The 13758-nt window shown below is 45.2% G+C and overlaps 1 protein-coding gene across 22 annotated transcripts in view; it reads right to left on the bottom strand.

Moving 5' to 3' along the window:
• The window catches only part of USP45 (ubiquitin specific peptidase 45), a 314718-nt gene that overhangs the window by 233642 nt on the left and 67318 nt on the right, over positions 1-13758 (bottom strand). For all 22 annotated transcript variants that reach the window (XR_004538802.1, XR_004538801.1, XR_004538800.1 and 19 more), the window contains one exon: positions 12787-12935. Coding sequence is in view for 13 of the 22 variants with exons in the window: in XM_033938032.1 (XP_033793923.1) it covers positions 12787-12935 (149 nt within the window). In the remaining 9 variants the exon portion in view is untranslated. The remainder of the gene's footprint in view (positions 1-12786; positions 12936-13758) is intronic.

Below are 13758 nucleotides of genomic sequence, written 5' to 3'. Positions count from 1 at the left end.
ATGAGATCTATGTGCATGCACTGCTTTCAATGCATATTCATTGGGGAAATCCTGAAAACCCAACTGGATTGCGGCCCTCAAGGAGGGACTTTGAGATCCCTGCTCTATACCATTTGAAAGAGGGCAAATATCTAATTATTCCCTTCTAGCATTGGATGCTTCTTAAATTAAGTAAAAATATTCTGGCACAAGTGTCAAACCTTAAAAAAGGAAGTCATATTGAGCATTGAAAAATAATAATAATTAACTAATAAAAATAGTACACATTTAGGGCTTCTTTTACTAAGTTGCGAAAATGGTTTTAGCATGTGCTTAGCGCACACAGAATTACCACACGCGCTAGACGCTAATGCCAACATTGAGCTGGCGTTAGTTTTCCCGTGTAGTGCAGGAGTTTGCGCGTGCTAAAAATGTTAGCGCACCTTAGTAAAAGAGGGGGTTAATTTTCCCCACCACCAAATTTTCCCATCCGGCTACTTTTTCATGCCACCCGGCTGGAAAAATGTCTGGGGAGAACACTGAACTATGCACTAAAATCAATATATATAAAAAAATTGAGAATATTAACAAAAACTATAATCCAACATGCCATCCATCTAAGAAAATGCACATAGAATCCACCCAGTCAGAACTCAGATCTAACACCAGGGAACCCTTTCCTCTTCCCCTTTGAACGTGCGCCAGGAATATTTCACATAAGGAAGAAAGACCATAGCGCAACCTCCTCTCTGCACCACATCTATTTACTGCACACTCAGCTCTGCTTTCTGCAGTTGATGACCTACTATTAACAGTCTAGACCTGTGTTCAACCATAATCCTCCTCCAACCTGTCTCTTTCACCTTTTCTGCTTACTCTGTTCTGCTTTTCCTTTGAAGCTTATAACAGGGAAAAGTGCAATAACTTTCTTCCAATCCCTTCTCTTTAATGAGAAGGTGCTGTACCAGAAAAAGCAAGCCCCTGTTGTTTTTTGTTTCGTTTTCAACCCTGTAAAGTATTTAACTTGTGCCTGCAGGGAATGGCAGCAATGCATCAGTCACAGTTAAACAGTCATGTGCCATAAGACTCTGCTTGTTTGTAGAGTTATCAGTGAATCCAGTTACAGTGGCAGCTGGGCTGAACCTACACATGAATGCCAAGTACTAGACTCTTGACATTTCCCACTGTTGTCCTCATTATCCAGGCATTCAACAGAAGAAAAAAGCATGTTTGTTTCTAAATTCAAGTGAGCTGTGCTTGCTGCACAGCATGAGAACTGAATGTGCAATCATATCGCAATGAAAGCCTTGAACACATACTGTCAAGTTTTGTTTTGCTTACAGAGGTGGGATGGGGAGAGAAGGTACGAATGGTGCAACATGGAAACAAGGATGTTATAGTGCAGGGGTGCCCAACACGTCGATCGCGATCGACCAGTAGCTCGGGAAGGCAACGCGAGTCGATCGCGGAGCCCATCCCGGGCTCCGTGATAGACTCGTGTTGCCGTCCTGATCTACCGGGCCGATCAGCCTTCCTCTCCAGTGTTCTCTCTAGGGCCTTTTAGCTGGGCGGTCCGCCCAGCTGTCATCTGCTGCTGCCACCGCTGCTGAACATAAAAAAAACCCAAAAAAAACCGGCTTGGAGATTTCAGCCCGTAGCGAACTTATGCTCCGTGGCTTTAACGTGTGCATGCCGGCTTCCCTTCTCTTCCCTCCAAAACCGGAAGTTATGTCCGGGGGGGGGAGAAGGGAAGCTGGCACGCATATGTTGAGAGCCCTGAAGCAAGCGTTCGCTATGGGCTAAGGCGGGAGACAGGTTAGTGAAGCATTTCCTCTTCTTGCTGCCGGGTCCTGCCTACTTTCTGTTTCCGCGAAGGCAGGACCCGGCAGCATTTCCCCCAACAGCTCGATCGCGATGCTGGTCGGCCGAAGCAGGGAGAGGTTGGGGCGGCGTCGGCTTTCGGGCCTGTTATTGGTGGCGGTTTGGGTCCTGGTCCCTGATGGCAGTGGCTTGTGGGAGGGCAGGGAGAAAGAAAGAAAAAGGGCAGGCAGGGAGACAGAAGGAAAGAAGAGAAACAGAAAAAAAAGAAAGGGAGGCAGAGAGAAAGAAAGGGCAGGGAGAGAGGAAGGAAAAGTTGGGGGAGGGAACGAGGTCTGGAGGAGAGGAAGCATACAGGCTAAAAGAAGGGAAGAAAGATTGGATGCACAGTCAGAAGAAGAAAGTGCAACCAGAGATTCATGAAATCACCAGACAAGGTAGGAAAAATGATTTTATTTTAAATTTAGTGATCAAAATGTGTCTGAATTTATATCTGCTGTCTATATTTTACACTAAGGTCCCCTTTTACTAAACCGCAATAGAGTTTTTTAGCGCAGGGAGCCTATGAGCGTCGAGAGCAGCGCTGGGCATTCAGCGCAGCTCCCTGCGCTCTAAAAACTGCTATCGTGGTTTAGTAAAAAGGGAGGGGGCATATTTGTCTATTTTTGTATGGTTGTTACTGAGGTGATAGTGTCATCTGCTTTGACCTCTTTGAAAAACCCTGGAATAGGAATGATAATTAACATTTTCTATGCGTACAGTTTTTTTTTTTATTTTATTGTTGGTAGATCATTTTGACTTGGTTATTTTAAAAGTAGCTCAGAAGCCCAAAAAGTGTGGGCACCCCTGTTATAGTGTATACAAGATGAAAGAGGCACAGAGAGGTCAAACTACTTTTGCTGGACCATGGATATGGTCCCGACATGGCCTTGGTTATTCCATATATCGGAAGTGACATGGCATAGGAAAGGCTCTTGCGGGGCCGGCTGCAAGCAGCCTGTTTACAGCACTGCCTCTGCTGCTTTGGGAGGGCCTATGGGTAAGAGAAACCAGCTCCACATGGGGAGGGAGTCTAATTGGAAGCCAGACCCACACAACGGTAAAGGAAGGGGTGCTGTCAAGTCAGAAGCAGGACCAGGAGTGCGGGAGATGATAGGTATACACAGAATTCTGTGGACATGGGTACTACTACGCAAATTCTGCGCAGCATAGTAGTGCAGAATTTTGGCAGGAGCAATAACAATTGCTATGCTGGGACAGACCAAGACCAGTTATCTGCTTCCAACAGTGGCCAATCCAGGTCACAAGTACCTGGCAAGATCCCAAGGAAAAAAATAGATTTTAAGTTGCTTATCCTAGGATTAATTCTCCTACCTGCTAAGCACCAATATCTGTCTTATTATTCCTTCTGAAATTCCCCCACCTGAGCACTGTGTAATGATGCACCTTCTTGTCCGGTTTGTCTGTCTTGAATAGATTGTAAGCTCTTTTAAGCAGGGACTGTCTCTTCTATGTTTTGATGTACAGTGTTGCGTACGTCTAGTAGCTCTATAGAAATGATAAATAGTAGTGGTAGTAAGACTAAGCAGTGTTATTTTCCTAAGCCATCTTAATAATGACTTATGAAGAGATTCACCCAAAGCGGTTTACAATGCACTGAATAGTAATCAGGTACTCAATAATTTTTTCCCTATCTGTCCCAGCAGGGTCATAATCTAACTGTGGTACCTGGGGTAATGGAGGGATGACCGTATTTTTCGCTCCATAAGGCGCACTTTTTTTACTCCCAAAAAGGGGGTGGAAATAAGGGTGTGTCTTATGTTTAAAATACCAGGATAGCCATCTAGGGAGGGAGGGAGGGATTTTAAAAGGTACCGAGGGTGGGGTGATGTTTAAAATACCAGGATACACTTTCACCAGAAAAGTCTAAAAGATGTCATATAAAACAGTACCGCTTTGGTGTACCGATCAACAGAAGATAAGTTGAAAGTTTCTTTCTTCTATCATCCAGCACAGACAGCCCTGCTTAGGATTTTCACATTTTGGGAGTGCAATGGAGGTTTTTTGCCAGTGAGGTTACCACCCAACCATCTTTATCCACCTTTGTGGAGGTGGGAGGGCTTTAGTCTGAGGCTTTTTCCTCCATTTTTTATGGCACACCTTATTTGAACCAAAGCAGTACTGTTTATGTTTTATACGACATCTTTTAGACTTTTCTGGTGAAAGTGTATTTGGAATAGATTTGAGCTTTCACTAATCCGAGTTTTTCTAGCTAAAATACCAGGATAGCCATCTAGGGAGGGAGAGAGGGATTTAAAAAGGTACCGAGGGTGGGGGCGATGTTTAAAATACCAGATTAGCCGTCTAGGGAGGTAGGGATTTTAAAAAGTACAAGGGGTATGATTAAAAAAGGTACTGAGGGGGTACGTAGTGGGTATGGGGGATGATTTAAGGTACTGGGGGGGTATGGGGGCCTGCCTGCCTGTCACTAGGCCTGCCTACCTCCCACTAGGCCTGCCTGCCTTGTGCCCTGTCCCTGCCTACCACTAGACCACTAGATGGGGGACAGAGTACAAAGCCTGGCAGGGAGGGAGAACAGGGTGCAGAGCCTGACAAGGAGTATAGGGTTGGGTACAGAGCCTGGCAGGGAGAATTTGGTTCAGAATGGTTTTTTTTCTTCTTGTTTTCCTCCTCTTGCATCTTATGGTGTGAAAAATACAGTAAGTGACTTGCATAGTCATAAGGAGCAGGCTGGGATTGAACTCGCAAACCTCTAGTTGCTGAGGCAGCAGGTCTAAGCAGCTGTCCTTCCTCTCTAATTCAGGGCTGCTGAGACTGCTATCACTTGACCCCATGACTCTCAGTGAAATATAGCTGAGGTGTGGGGGGGTCCCATTATATTCACAAGAAGAGCACCACTATACAGGACATATAGAAACATGACGGCAGATAAAGGTCAAATGGCCCATCTAGTCTACCCATCCACAGTAACCATTATCTCTTTCTCTCTCTGAGAGATCTAACGTGCCTATCCCAGGCCCTTCTGAATTCAGACACAGTCTCTTTCTCCACCACCTCTTCTGGGAGACTCCACCACCTCTTCCGCATTTACCACCCTTTCCATAAAAAAGTATTTCCTCAGATTACTCCGGAGCCTATCACCTCTTAACTTCATCCTATGCCCTCTCAGAGTTTCCTTTCAAATGAAAGAGACTCGACTCATACACTTTTATATTACAGTTATTTAAACGTCTATTATCATATCTCCCTTTCAATTCAGCATAACCTATGTGCGCAACAGTAAGAAGCAATTAGAGGTATTAGAGTCTGTGAATTAACTGAAAATTGTATCCAAGGTAAATTGTTGCAAATGTAAAGCATACTGATAATTAGCTGGCAAAGCAACAACTACATTTACATTTTATAAACAGCTAATAACAGAAGCCCTAGTTATAGACCTACCAGCAATGAGCATGGAGTTGACAGATATTTCAGATAACAGCTTCACTAGTTTTGGTGGCTCTCTGTCTTATTATGCAGCCTGCTAGCAAGACACACAAGGGGGCCCTGGGTGCTGAATTACATAAGGGACTTGTACGAACCAAAGAGAACAAAGGCTTGAATGACTTTACAGCAAGAGAGGGGGGAGGAAAATGCAACTGGAATTTACACATGCCTGGAATGGGTGCATGACTTTTAGACACCGCTAAATAAACACCGGACATGTCTGAAGATCTAAAGACCAAAAAACAGTGTGACAAGGCGGTGGCTGCTGCCGGAAGGATGCTGGACTGTATAAAGAGAGGCATAGCCATTAGAAGGAAGAAGGTGATGATGCCCCTGTACAGGTCGTCGGTGAGGCCCCACTTGGAAAGTTGTGTTCAGTTTTGGACACCGTATCTGGCGAAGGACGCAAGAAGACTTGAAGCGGTCTAGAGGAGGGTGACAAAAATGATAGGAGGTTTGCGACACAAGACATATGAGGAGAGACTGGAAGCCCTGAATATGTATAACCTAGAGGAAAGGAGAGACAGGGGAGATATGATTCAGACATTCAAATACTTGAAAGGTATTAACGTAGAACAAAATCTTTTCCAGAGAAAGGAAAATGGTAAAACCAGAGGATATAATTTGAGATTGAGGGGTGGTAGAATCAAGAGCAACGTTAGGAAATTCTACTTTATGGAGAAGGTGGTGGATGCCTGGACTGCGCTCCCGAGGAGGTGGTAGAGAGGAAAACTGTGGCAGAGTTCAAAGAAGCGTGGGATGAACACAGAGGATCTAGAATCAGAAAATAATAGTAAATATTGAACTAAGGCCAGTACTGGGCAGACTTGCATGGTATGTGTCTGTATATTACATTACATTACGGATTTCTATTCCGCTTCTACCTTGCGGTTCTAAGCGGATTACATTGGAAGATAACTGGGCATTTCCAGGAAGTTACATTACATTGGAAGATAGCTGGACATTTCCAGGAAGATACATTGGAAGAAAGTTGGACATTTCCATGAAATTACATTACATCAGAACAGTGTTTTTCAACCTTTTTTGGGCAAAGGCACACTTGTTTCATGAAAAAAATCACGAGGCACACCACCATTAGAAAATGTTAAAAAATTTAACTCTCTGCCTATATTGACTATATATAAAGTAATTCTCTTGAATAGGAATCAAATAAACACAAAGAAAGTATTTTATAATTACTTTATTATGAAATATTAAGTAAACAGAATAGTGAAAAATTATAAAATACTTTATTCAGTGCGAAACCTGGGCCTGTTTGGCTGAACACAAAGCTGATATTCTGGCTGGAATCGAAGAAAGACACACACGTAGCTCTTCGTCAACAGCTCTCTCTCTGTATTTGGTTTTTATAGTATACAAAAATAGACAAATATACCCTCCATCCTTTTTATTAAACCACAATAGCAGTTTTTAGCGCAGGGAGCTGCGCTGAATGCCCAGCGCTGCTCTTGACGCTCATAGGCTCCCTGCGCTAAAAACCACTATTGCGGTTTAGTAAAAGGTGACCATATTGTAAAATATAGACAGCAGATATAAATTCAGAACTGTGCATAGTAAGTGAAGGGAAGTTTTCATCTCTGGGAATTTACCCAGTTAACTATTAAGTTATTTGGGCAAATTCCTTTGAAAACTGTGGTAATACTGCCTCCACTTTGCTAAATTTAAAATAAAATCATTTTTCCTACCTTGTCTGGTGATTTCTGGTTGCACTTTCTTCTTCTGACTGTGCATCCAATCTTTCTTCCCTTCTATCAGCCTGTATGCTTTCTCTCCTCCACACCTCATTCCCTCCCCCAACTTTTTCTTCCTCTCTCCCTGACCTTTCTTTCTTTTTTTCTGTTTCTCTTCTTTCCTTCTGTTTCCCTGCCTGCCCCCTTTCTTTCTTTCTCCCTGCCGTTCCCCAAGCCACTGCCGCTGCCATCGGGGAACTGGACCCACCAATGGATAACAGGCCCCAAAGCCGACGCCGACGCATGCTCTCCCTGACGTCAATTCTACAATCGGAGAGGAAGTTCCGCCCAGCCAGGCAGCGATTAGCTGGCCCGAACCAGGCAGCGATTGGCTGGCCCGAACTTCCTCTCCGACTGTAGAATTGACGTCGGGGAGAAGAAGACTTATCGGCTCCATAGATTAGATCGCCAAGACAAAGTGAGTCCTGGGTGATCGACTCACTTTGCCTTGGCGAGCTACTGGCGCCCCTGCCTCGGGCCCCCTGTCAGCTCCGGGCCCGGCGGCCCTGCGGCACACCAGGCAACATCTCGCGGCACACTAGTGTGGCGCGGAACAGCGGTTGAAAAACACTGCATTAGAAGGTAGTTGGTTTCATGGCCTTTTGATTGACGATGGGCTGGGGAGGGCTTCAATGGCTGGGAGGGTGTGGATGGGCTGGAGTGAGCTTTGACGGAGACTTCAGAAGTTGGAGACCAAGCACAATACCGGGTAGAGCTTTGGATTCTTGCCCAGAAATAGCTAAGAAGAAAAAAATTTAAAATTTTTAAAATTGAATCAGGTTGGGCAGACTGGATGGATTATTCGGGTCTTTATCTGCAGTCATCTACTATGCTACTCTTTGGACACCCAAATGGCAGCGTCTTAAAGCCCTCAAAGTTCTTCTTTTTCCCTTCCCCCACACTAACCTCTGGCACAAGGCACTTGGTGGCAGTCAATGAAGCAGAAGCGAGATCATAGTTGCCCCCCAATAGTGGCAGCGAGAGAATGAAACAGGCCCCTCAGCTGCACTGGTCCATATGGCACACAAAAGTCCGGTGCTAATGTATAAAGCTGCCCAAATGGGAGCATCCAAAATTCCTGCTTCGACTTGGGACAGATATACCAGGAAGACACAGGAACAAGGTTGGGAGGCTGAATAAAAAATGTGGGGTGAGAACTGGTATTTGTTTAAGTATGGGGATTTATGGGGGCAGTTTTAGGACTGTCTGCTTTTATTTAATTTATTAGAATAGAATGTGTCTCATGTCTTTTTCAGTTATAGCTCAAGGCAAGTTACATTCAGGTACAGTAGTTATTTCCCTATTCCTGGAGGGTTTATATTTATTTATTTAAGGGAGAGTGTGGAGTAGTGGTTAGAACTAGTGCTGCCCAATTCAGTAAAAAAAATTTCGATTTGATTCAGCCTATTGAATCAATTTTTCGATTTGATTTTCCTGCCCAATTGGGTGGTTTTTTCCAAACATCATAGTGGGTTTATTTTATAGCCTCTTCACCCCCTTTGCCCTCTCCTACCCACATTGGTGCTGTGCTGTAAACAAAATAAACAAACAAAAAAGACTTTTCCTCTCTGTTAAATCCTAGCTCACGTTCGCGGTCTAACACCAGCTCTGGCAGGATACATGTTTCAAATCTGACATATTGTAATTACAAAACAGGAAATAAAATTATTTTTTCTACCTTTTGTTGTCTGGTCATTTTTCAGATCATGTTGGTCCCAGGCTCTTCTGATAACTCGCTTGCCAGGGTCTCCTTCTTTCTCGGTGCTAACCATCCATCTTCCATCTCTGTCCTCCCCCTCTGTTTCTTTTCCCTCCCCCGGAGGTCTGGCATCTTTCCTTTTTTTCATCTCCATTCCCCCGCAGCTGCAGCGATGGACCCCACCATCTCTAGATCCACCATCTCTCCTTTTCTCAACTACACTTTCATCCAGCATCTCTTCCTCCTTCCCCTCAACCCCAGGGTCCACCAGCTCTCCCTTTCTCTTCCCAACTACCCTCCTATCCTGTATCTCTATCCCTACCCCTCCTTGTGTCCAACTTTTCTCCCTTTCTGTTCCTTCCCTCCCTAAATCCCATTGTCTATCTCTCTCCCTCTCCTCTGTTTTTAGACCCATTATTTCTTCCCCTTCCCCCCAGTCCAGTATATGCATATCTCTTTGAATCCCCTTTCCCTCCCTCCATGTACTTCTACATCTGGGCCACCCCCAAAGGCCTGCATGTTCCCCCAGCTTCCCCTGTCCACCATCCATCCTCCCTCTGAATCCCTTATCTATCATAACCAGCATCTCTCTTCTGTGTCCCTGTCCCTTCAATCCCAGCATCTTTTCTCTGTTCATATCTCTTCCCATATCCAGCTTCTTCCTTCTCTCTTCCTTACCTCCTGAATCCCCTTACCCAGGTATAGGCTTTCTCCTCCTATCTCTCCTGCCATCCTGCACCCTGCTCACCTACTTTGGAGCCGTATCTGTCCCTCTTGTACCCCTTCCCCTTGTGGTCTTGCATTTCTCTCTTCTCTCTCCATTAGTCCAGCACCTCTCCTGTGCTTTCCTTCCCCTCTTTTTGGTTTGGTCTCTCTGTCTCTCCCCTTCACTTCACCCCAGGGCTGGCATCTCCCCTCCCCTCTCTTACTTTCTCTTGCCCCTTCCTTCTCCTCCTCCCTCTGCACAGACCTGGCAGGCATCTCTCAATCTTCAACATACGAGTATAGCAAATGTGTTATACTGCCCCCCTTGTGAAGGTCTGCCCCCACCGCCGCGAAGGACTGCTCCCCCCGCAAGCCTGCATGTTCCCCCAGCTTCCCTGCTTATACCTTAAGCTAATATGGCAGCCTATAGGATCGCCGGTGCTATAGCGATCTCTGCAGCAGCTGTTGTCCTCAGCGGCACGTTCCCTCTGCCGCGATTCTGCCCCGACGTCAGAGGAGGGGCGGGACCATAGAAGACAGAACGTGCTGCTGAGGACAATGGGCAGCTGCAAAGATCACTACAGCACTGGCGATCATGCAGGATGCCGTATTAGCTTAAGGTAAGAGCAGGGAAGCTGGGGGAACATGCAAGCCTTTCTGACTGACCCTCCCCCCTCAAGCAGGAGTGGCAGCGGACGGCTAGCAAGAGGCAGCGCTGCCACTCCTGCTTTAGGAAGGCAAGAGGGGGAGGGTCAGTCATTGACTCGGGAGGCCGATTTTAAAAAAAATCTAATCAATTCACCCGATTCGAATCGGTGAATTGATTCGAATCGAAAATCGGGCAGCACTAGTTAGAATATAGCCTCAGCACCCTGAGGTTGTGGGTTCAAACCCATGCTGCTCCTTGTGACCCTGGGCAAGTCTCTTAATCCCCCCATTGCCCCAGGTACATTAGATAGATTGTGAGCCTACCGGGACAGACAGGGAAAATGCACCACAAATCACCCTGAGCAACAGATTTCAACTCCTACAAGAAGGACAAGCCAACGGAACTCAGGAGGATATTCAGGAGGACATCCAGGAGTCGACCACAACTCAAGAAGCAACGAATCAGCACCCCCCCCAAGAAGCGCAGAGTGGTTGTCATTGGGGACTCTCTTCTGCGGGGAACCAAGGACCGGTATGCAGACCAGATCTACAATCAAGAGAGGTCTGCTGTCTACCAGGAGCCAGGATCCGGGATGTGACCACCTGCGTAGGAAAAATTTTCAAGCCCCAAGACCACTACCCGATGCTCCTCATCCATGTTGGGACAAATGACACAGTCAGGAACTCACCAGAGAATATACCGTAAGACTTTAGAGCCCTAGGGGAGAAGCTGAAGCAGATGGAAGCACAGGTGGTTTTCTCCTCCATCCTACCAGTAAGAGACAAGGGAAGAGCTAGAGAAGAACAGATCCAGAGGACAAACGAATGGCTATGGGGATTGTGCAAAGAAATGAACTTTGGCTTCTTGGACCACGGAGAGATACTGCAGGGACTGCAGGGACCAGATGGGCTACACCTAACCAGAAGAGGGAAGAACGTCCTGGGAAGACGTCTATCTCACCTGCTCCGGAAAGCTGGCACTTCTTAAACCCGGGTTGGGGGGGCATGAACGTAAAAACGGCTTCTGCCAAATCGAAGGCCGAGGCCTCGATGGTGGCAGCAGGCCCCGTTGGGGCAAAACCGAAAAAAGAAAGGAAAAAAATTCTTTTTTTTTTTTTTTAAAGAAAAATAATAAAAGAAAGAAGGAAATACAATTTCCGTAGAGGTTTACGCGAGCGGGAAGGCGAATGAGAAAAAAGTTTTCAACAGCCGTTGAAAAGTGCGTCTTCTTAGCTCCGCGGAAACTAAGAAACTGGGGACCGCGCGCCTCTGTCGGGCGGGAAGGCACTCGCGCGTGCGGCCTACTAGAACTTTCCAAGTTCTTAGAGTGCAATCACTCTAAAATTGTCCGTACCAGGGCTCCGTCGGTGCCGTCACCCCATCAGTCAAGAATATGCTGCCTGCTTGTCCTGGGATAATACTTCTTCACCGAAAGGGTAATTGATCGATGGAATGGTCGATGGGACCGTCTGGTGGGGTCGCTCCAGAGGAATGCTTATAAGATGGATTCTCGAGGAGGGAGGGTTCTTGAGTGGGCAGACTTGTTGGGCCGTCAGCCCTTTTCTGCCGTCATGCTCTATGTTTCTATGTTACCTGACTATTCATGAATGTACATTTATGGAATCCATAACAAACTCAACTCCCAAGATATCTCAAAATCTTTCTTGCACTGCAAACCACCTGTATATATTAAAAAAATATGTGGGAGCTGATCAAAATATATATAGCAGTGCTCACTGCAAAATTGCCACCAGCTTGAAAGCTCACCTAGTCTGCCTTGGAATTTATTACTTACAGTTTGGCAGTGATGCAATGAGGGTGCTTTCAAAACTCTGAGAGAATTTGGAGCATGTATGAGAGCTGGGTGCGGAACATGGATTAAGTATTTGTGGTGGAAAGGAGAGAATATGTGGGAAGGATGCTTGGGTGCACTTAGGCAGGTCAGATATGGAACTAGAGTGGCATAAACCGGGTGGCCTAAGAAAAAGGGGAAAGGGTGGAGAGGATTATGAAAGGGAAAGAAGATTGGATTGAGGGTATAGTGACATGGATTTGTTTTGTTAAAAGTTGTAATCTGTTAGGTAATTCAGGAAGACTGCCTATGGGGTCCTTTTACAAAGGTGTGCTAAATGTTAAGATACCCATAGGAATATAATGAGCATCTTAGCATTTAGCATATGCTAATCATTAATATGTCGATGCTGCCCAACATAGGGCCCCTCAACCTACAGTGCCTGATATTCTCAAATGATCTCCCATCCAGGTACTAGTAAGGCCTGACCCTGCTTAGCTTAGATAGTAAGAGGGCCTACTCAGGATGGCCAATAGTGACTCTGTGCAGGAGAAGGCAATGGCAAACCACTCCTGTATTCTGCCATGAATCATCACACGGTGAATTCCTCATTATGCATGTTGCCATAAGTTGGCAGCCAACTCAGTGCCATGATCCATCCAGTCATTAGCACATCCTTAGTAAAAGGACCCCTGTGTGAATATATTACAACCTTAAGGTTTGTGATGCATCAAGCTTGCAATCATTAAAAGAAAAATAAAATTATTTTAAATAATAAAATTAAGCACATTAAAATATCAAGACACTTAAAATATCCCACCTCCCAAGAAATCTAGCCAACAATCTAGTTCTCTTTGGAGATATAAGCGAAAGAGTTCAGAACTCACTTGAATAACAGCGTTGAAAAAACAGGTATTTCCCAGGTTACTTATTCCTTTAACAGGGACAGATGTATTGTTGACCAGTGATTTTGTTTTTGATATCCCACAGGTTTCAGGGTCCTCCTCACAGAGACGTATCACTTTTGATGAAGAACCTATGAAGGGGGAACATAAAGTGCAGTAACTCATCTCTGCTCACTTTAAAAGGCATGCATGTCCTGTTTGCCAACTTGCATCATCTCTGATACAGAGTTGTAGCAGGGAGGGACAAGAGGAACATAGGATGAGATGCAATTTCATTCCCCCCATCATGAGGAAAGCATAACTGTTCCATAAACAGCAGGATAAAGCCACACACAAAAATGGGTAACATATGATAGAGAAAAATATTAGCTCTCTCAGGGCTTCCTTCAACTGAGAGAAAGCACTGAAATGAGGGACTATTTGATGAAGATGAAAGAGGATACACTCAGGAGTAACCTAAAAACATTTATTTTTACAGGAAGGGTGCTTAGTGGATGTATGGAATGGCCTTCTAGAAGAGATGGCAGAGATGAGGACAGTATCGGAATTCGAGAAAGCACTGGTAAGCACAAGATCTCATGAGAAGAAGGGATTTTAGATCTTGGTATGGAAGGGCAGACTAAATAGGCCTTATGACCTTTATATACCATTATTTTCTTCACTTCTCTGTTTCCCCACATAGTTTCTACTTCACAAGTCCTCTCAATCCAATGCAAAACTTATAGGTCAACATCCCAGGAAGGCTGGTAGATATATATGTGCCTGATTCATCCTGCTTTCTACAGAGTTTCCTTATTGCAGGTAAGCAACTATATTTTCTACATCTATAAGCAGGATGAAACCAGCCACACAAATGGGGAATCCCATAGCTGATGGTTGCCCCTTGTTTAAATTTGATGTTTAGGTAGAGGTGCTGATAAAGAACCGCATCGTTGATCACCTTGACAGACACAA

This window comes from Geotrypetes seraphini, chromosome 3 (genome assembly GCF_902459505.1).
Source record: "Geotrypetes seraphini chromosome 3, aGeoSer1.1, whole genome shotgun sequence".
NCBI classification, from domain to species: domain Eukaryota; kingdom Metazoa; phylum Chordata; class Amphibia; order Gymnophiona; family Dermophiidae; genus Geotrypetes; species Geotrypetes seraphini.
Note: the sequence above shows the minus strand (reverse complement) of the source record. Positions and strands in the feature narration are given on the sequence as shown.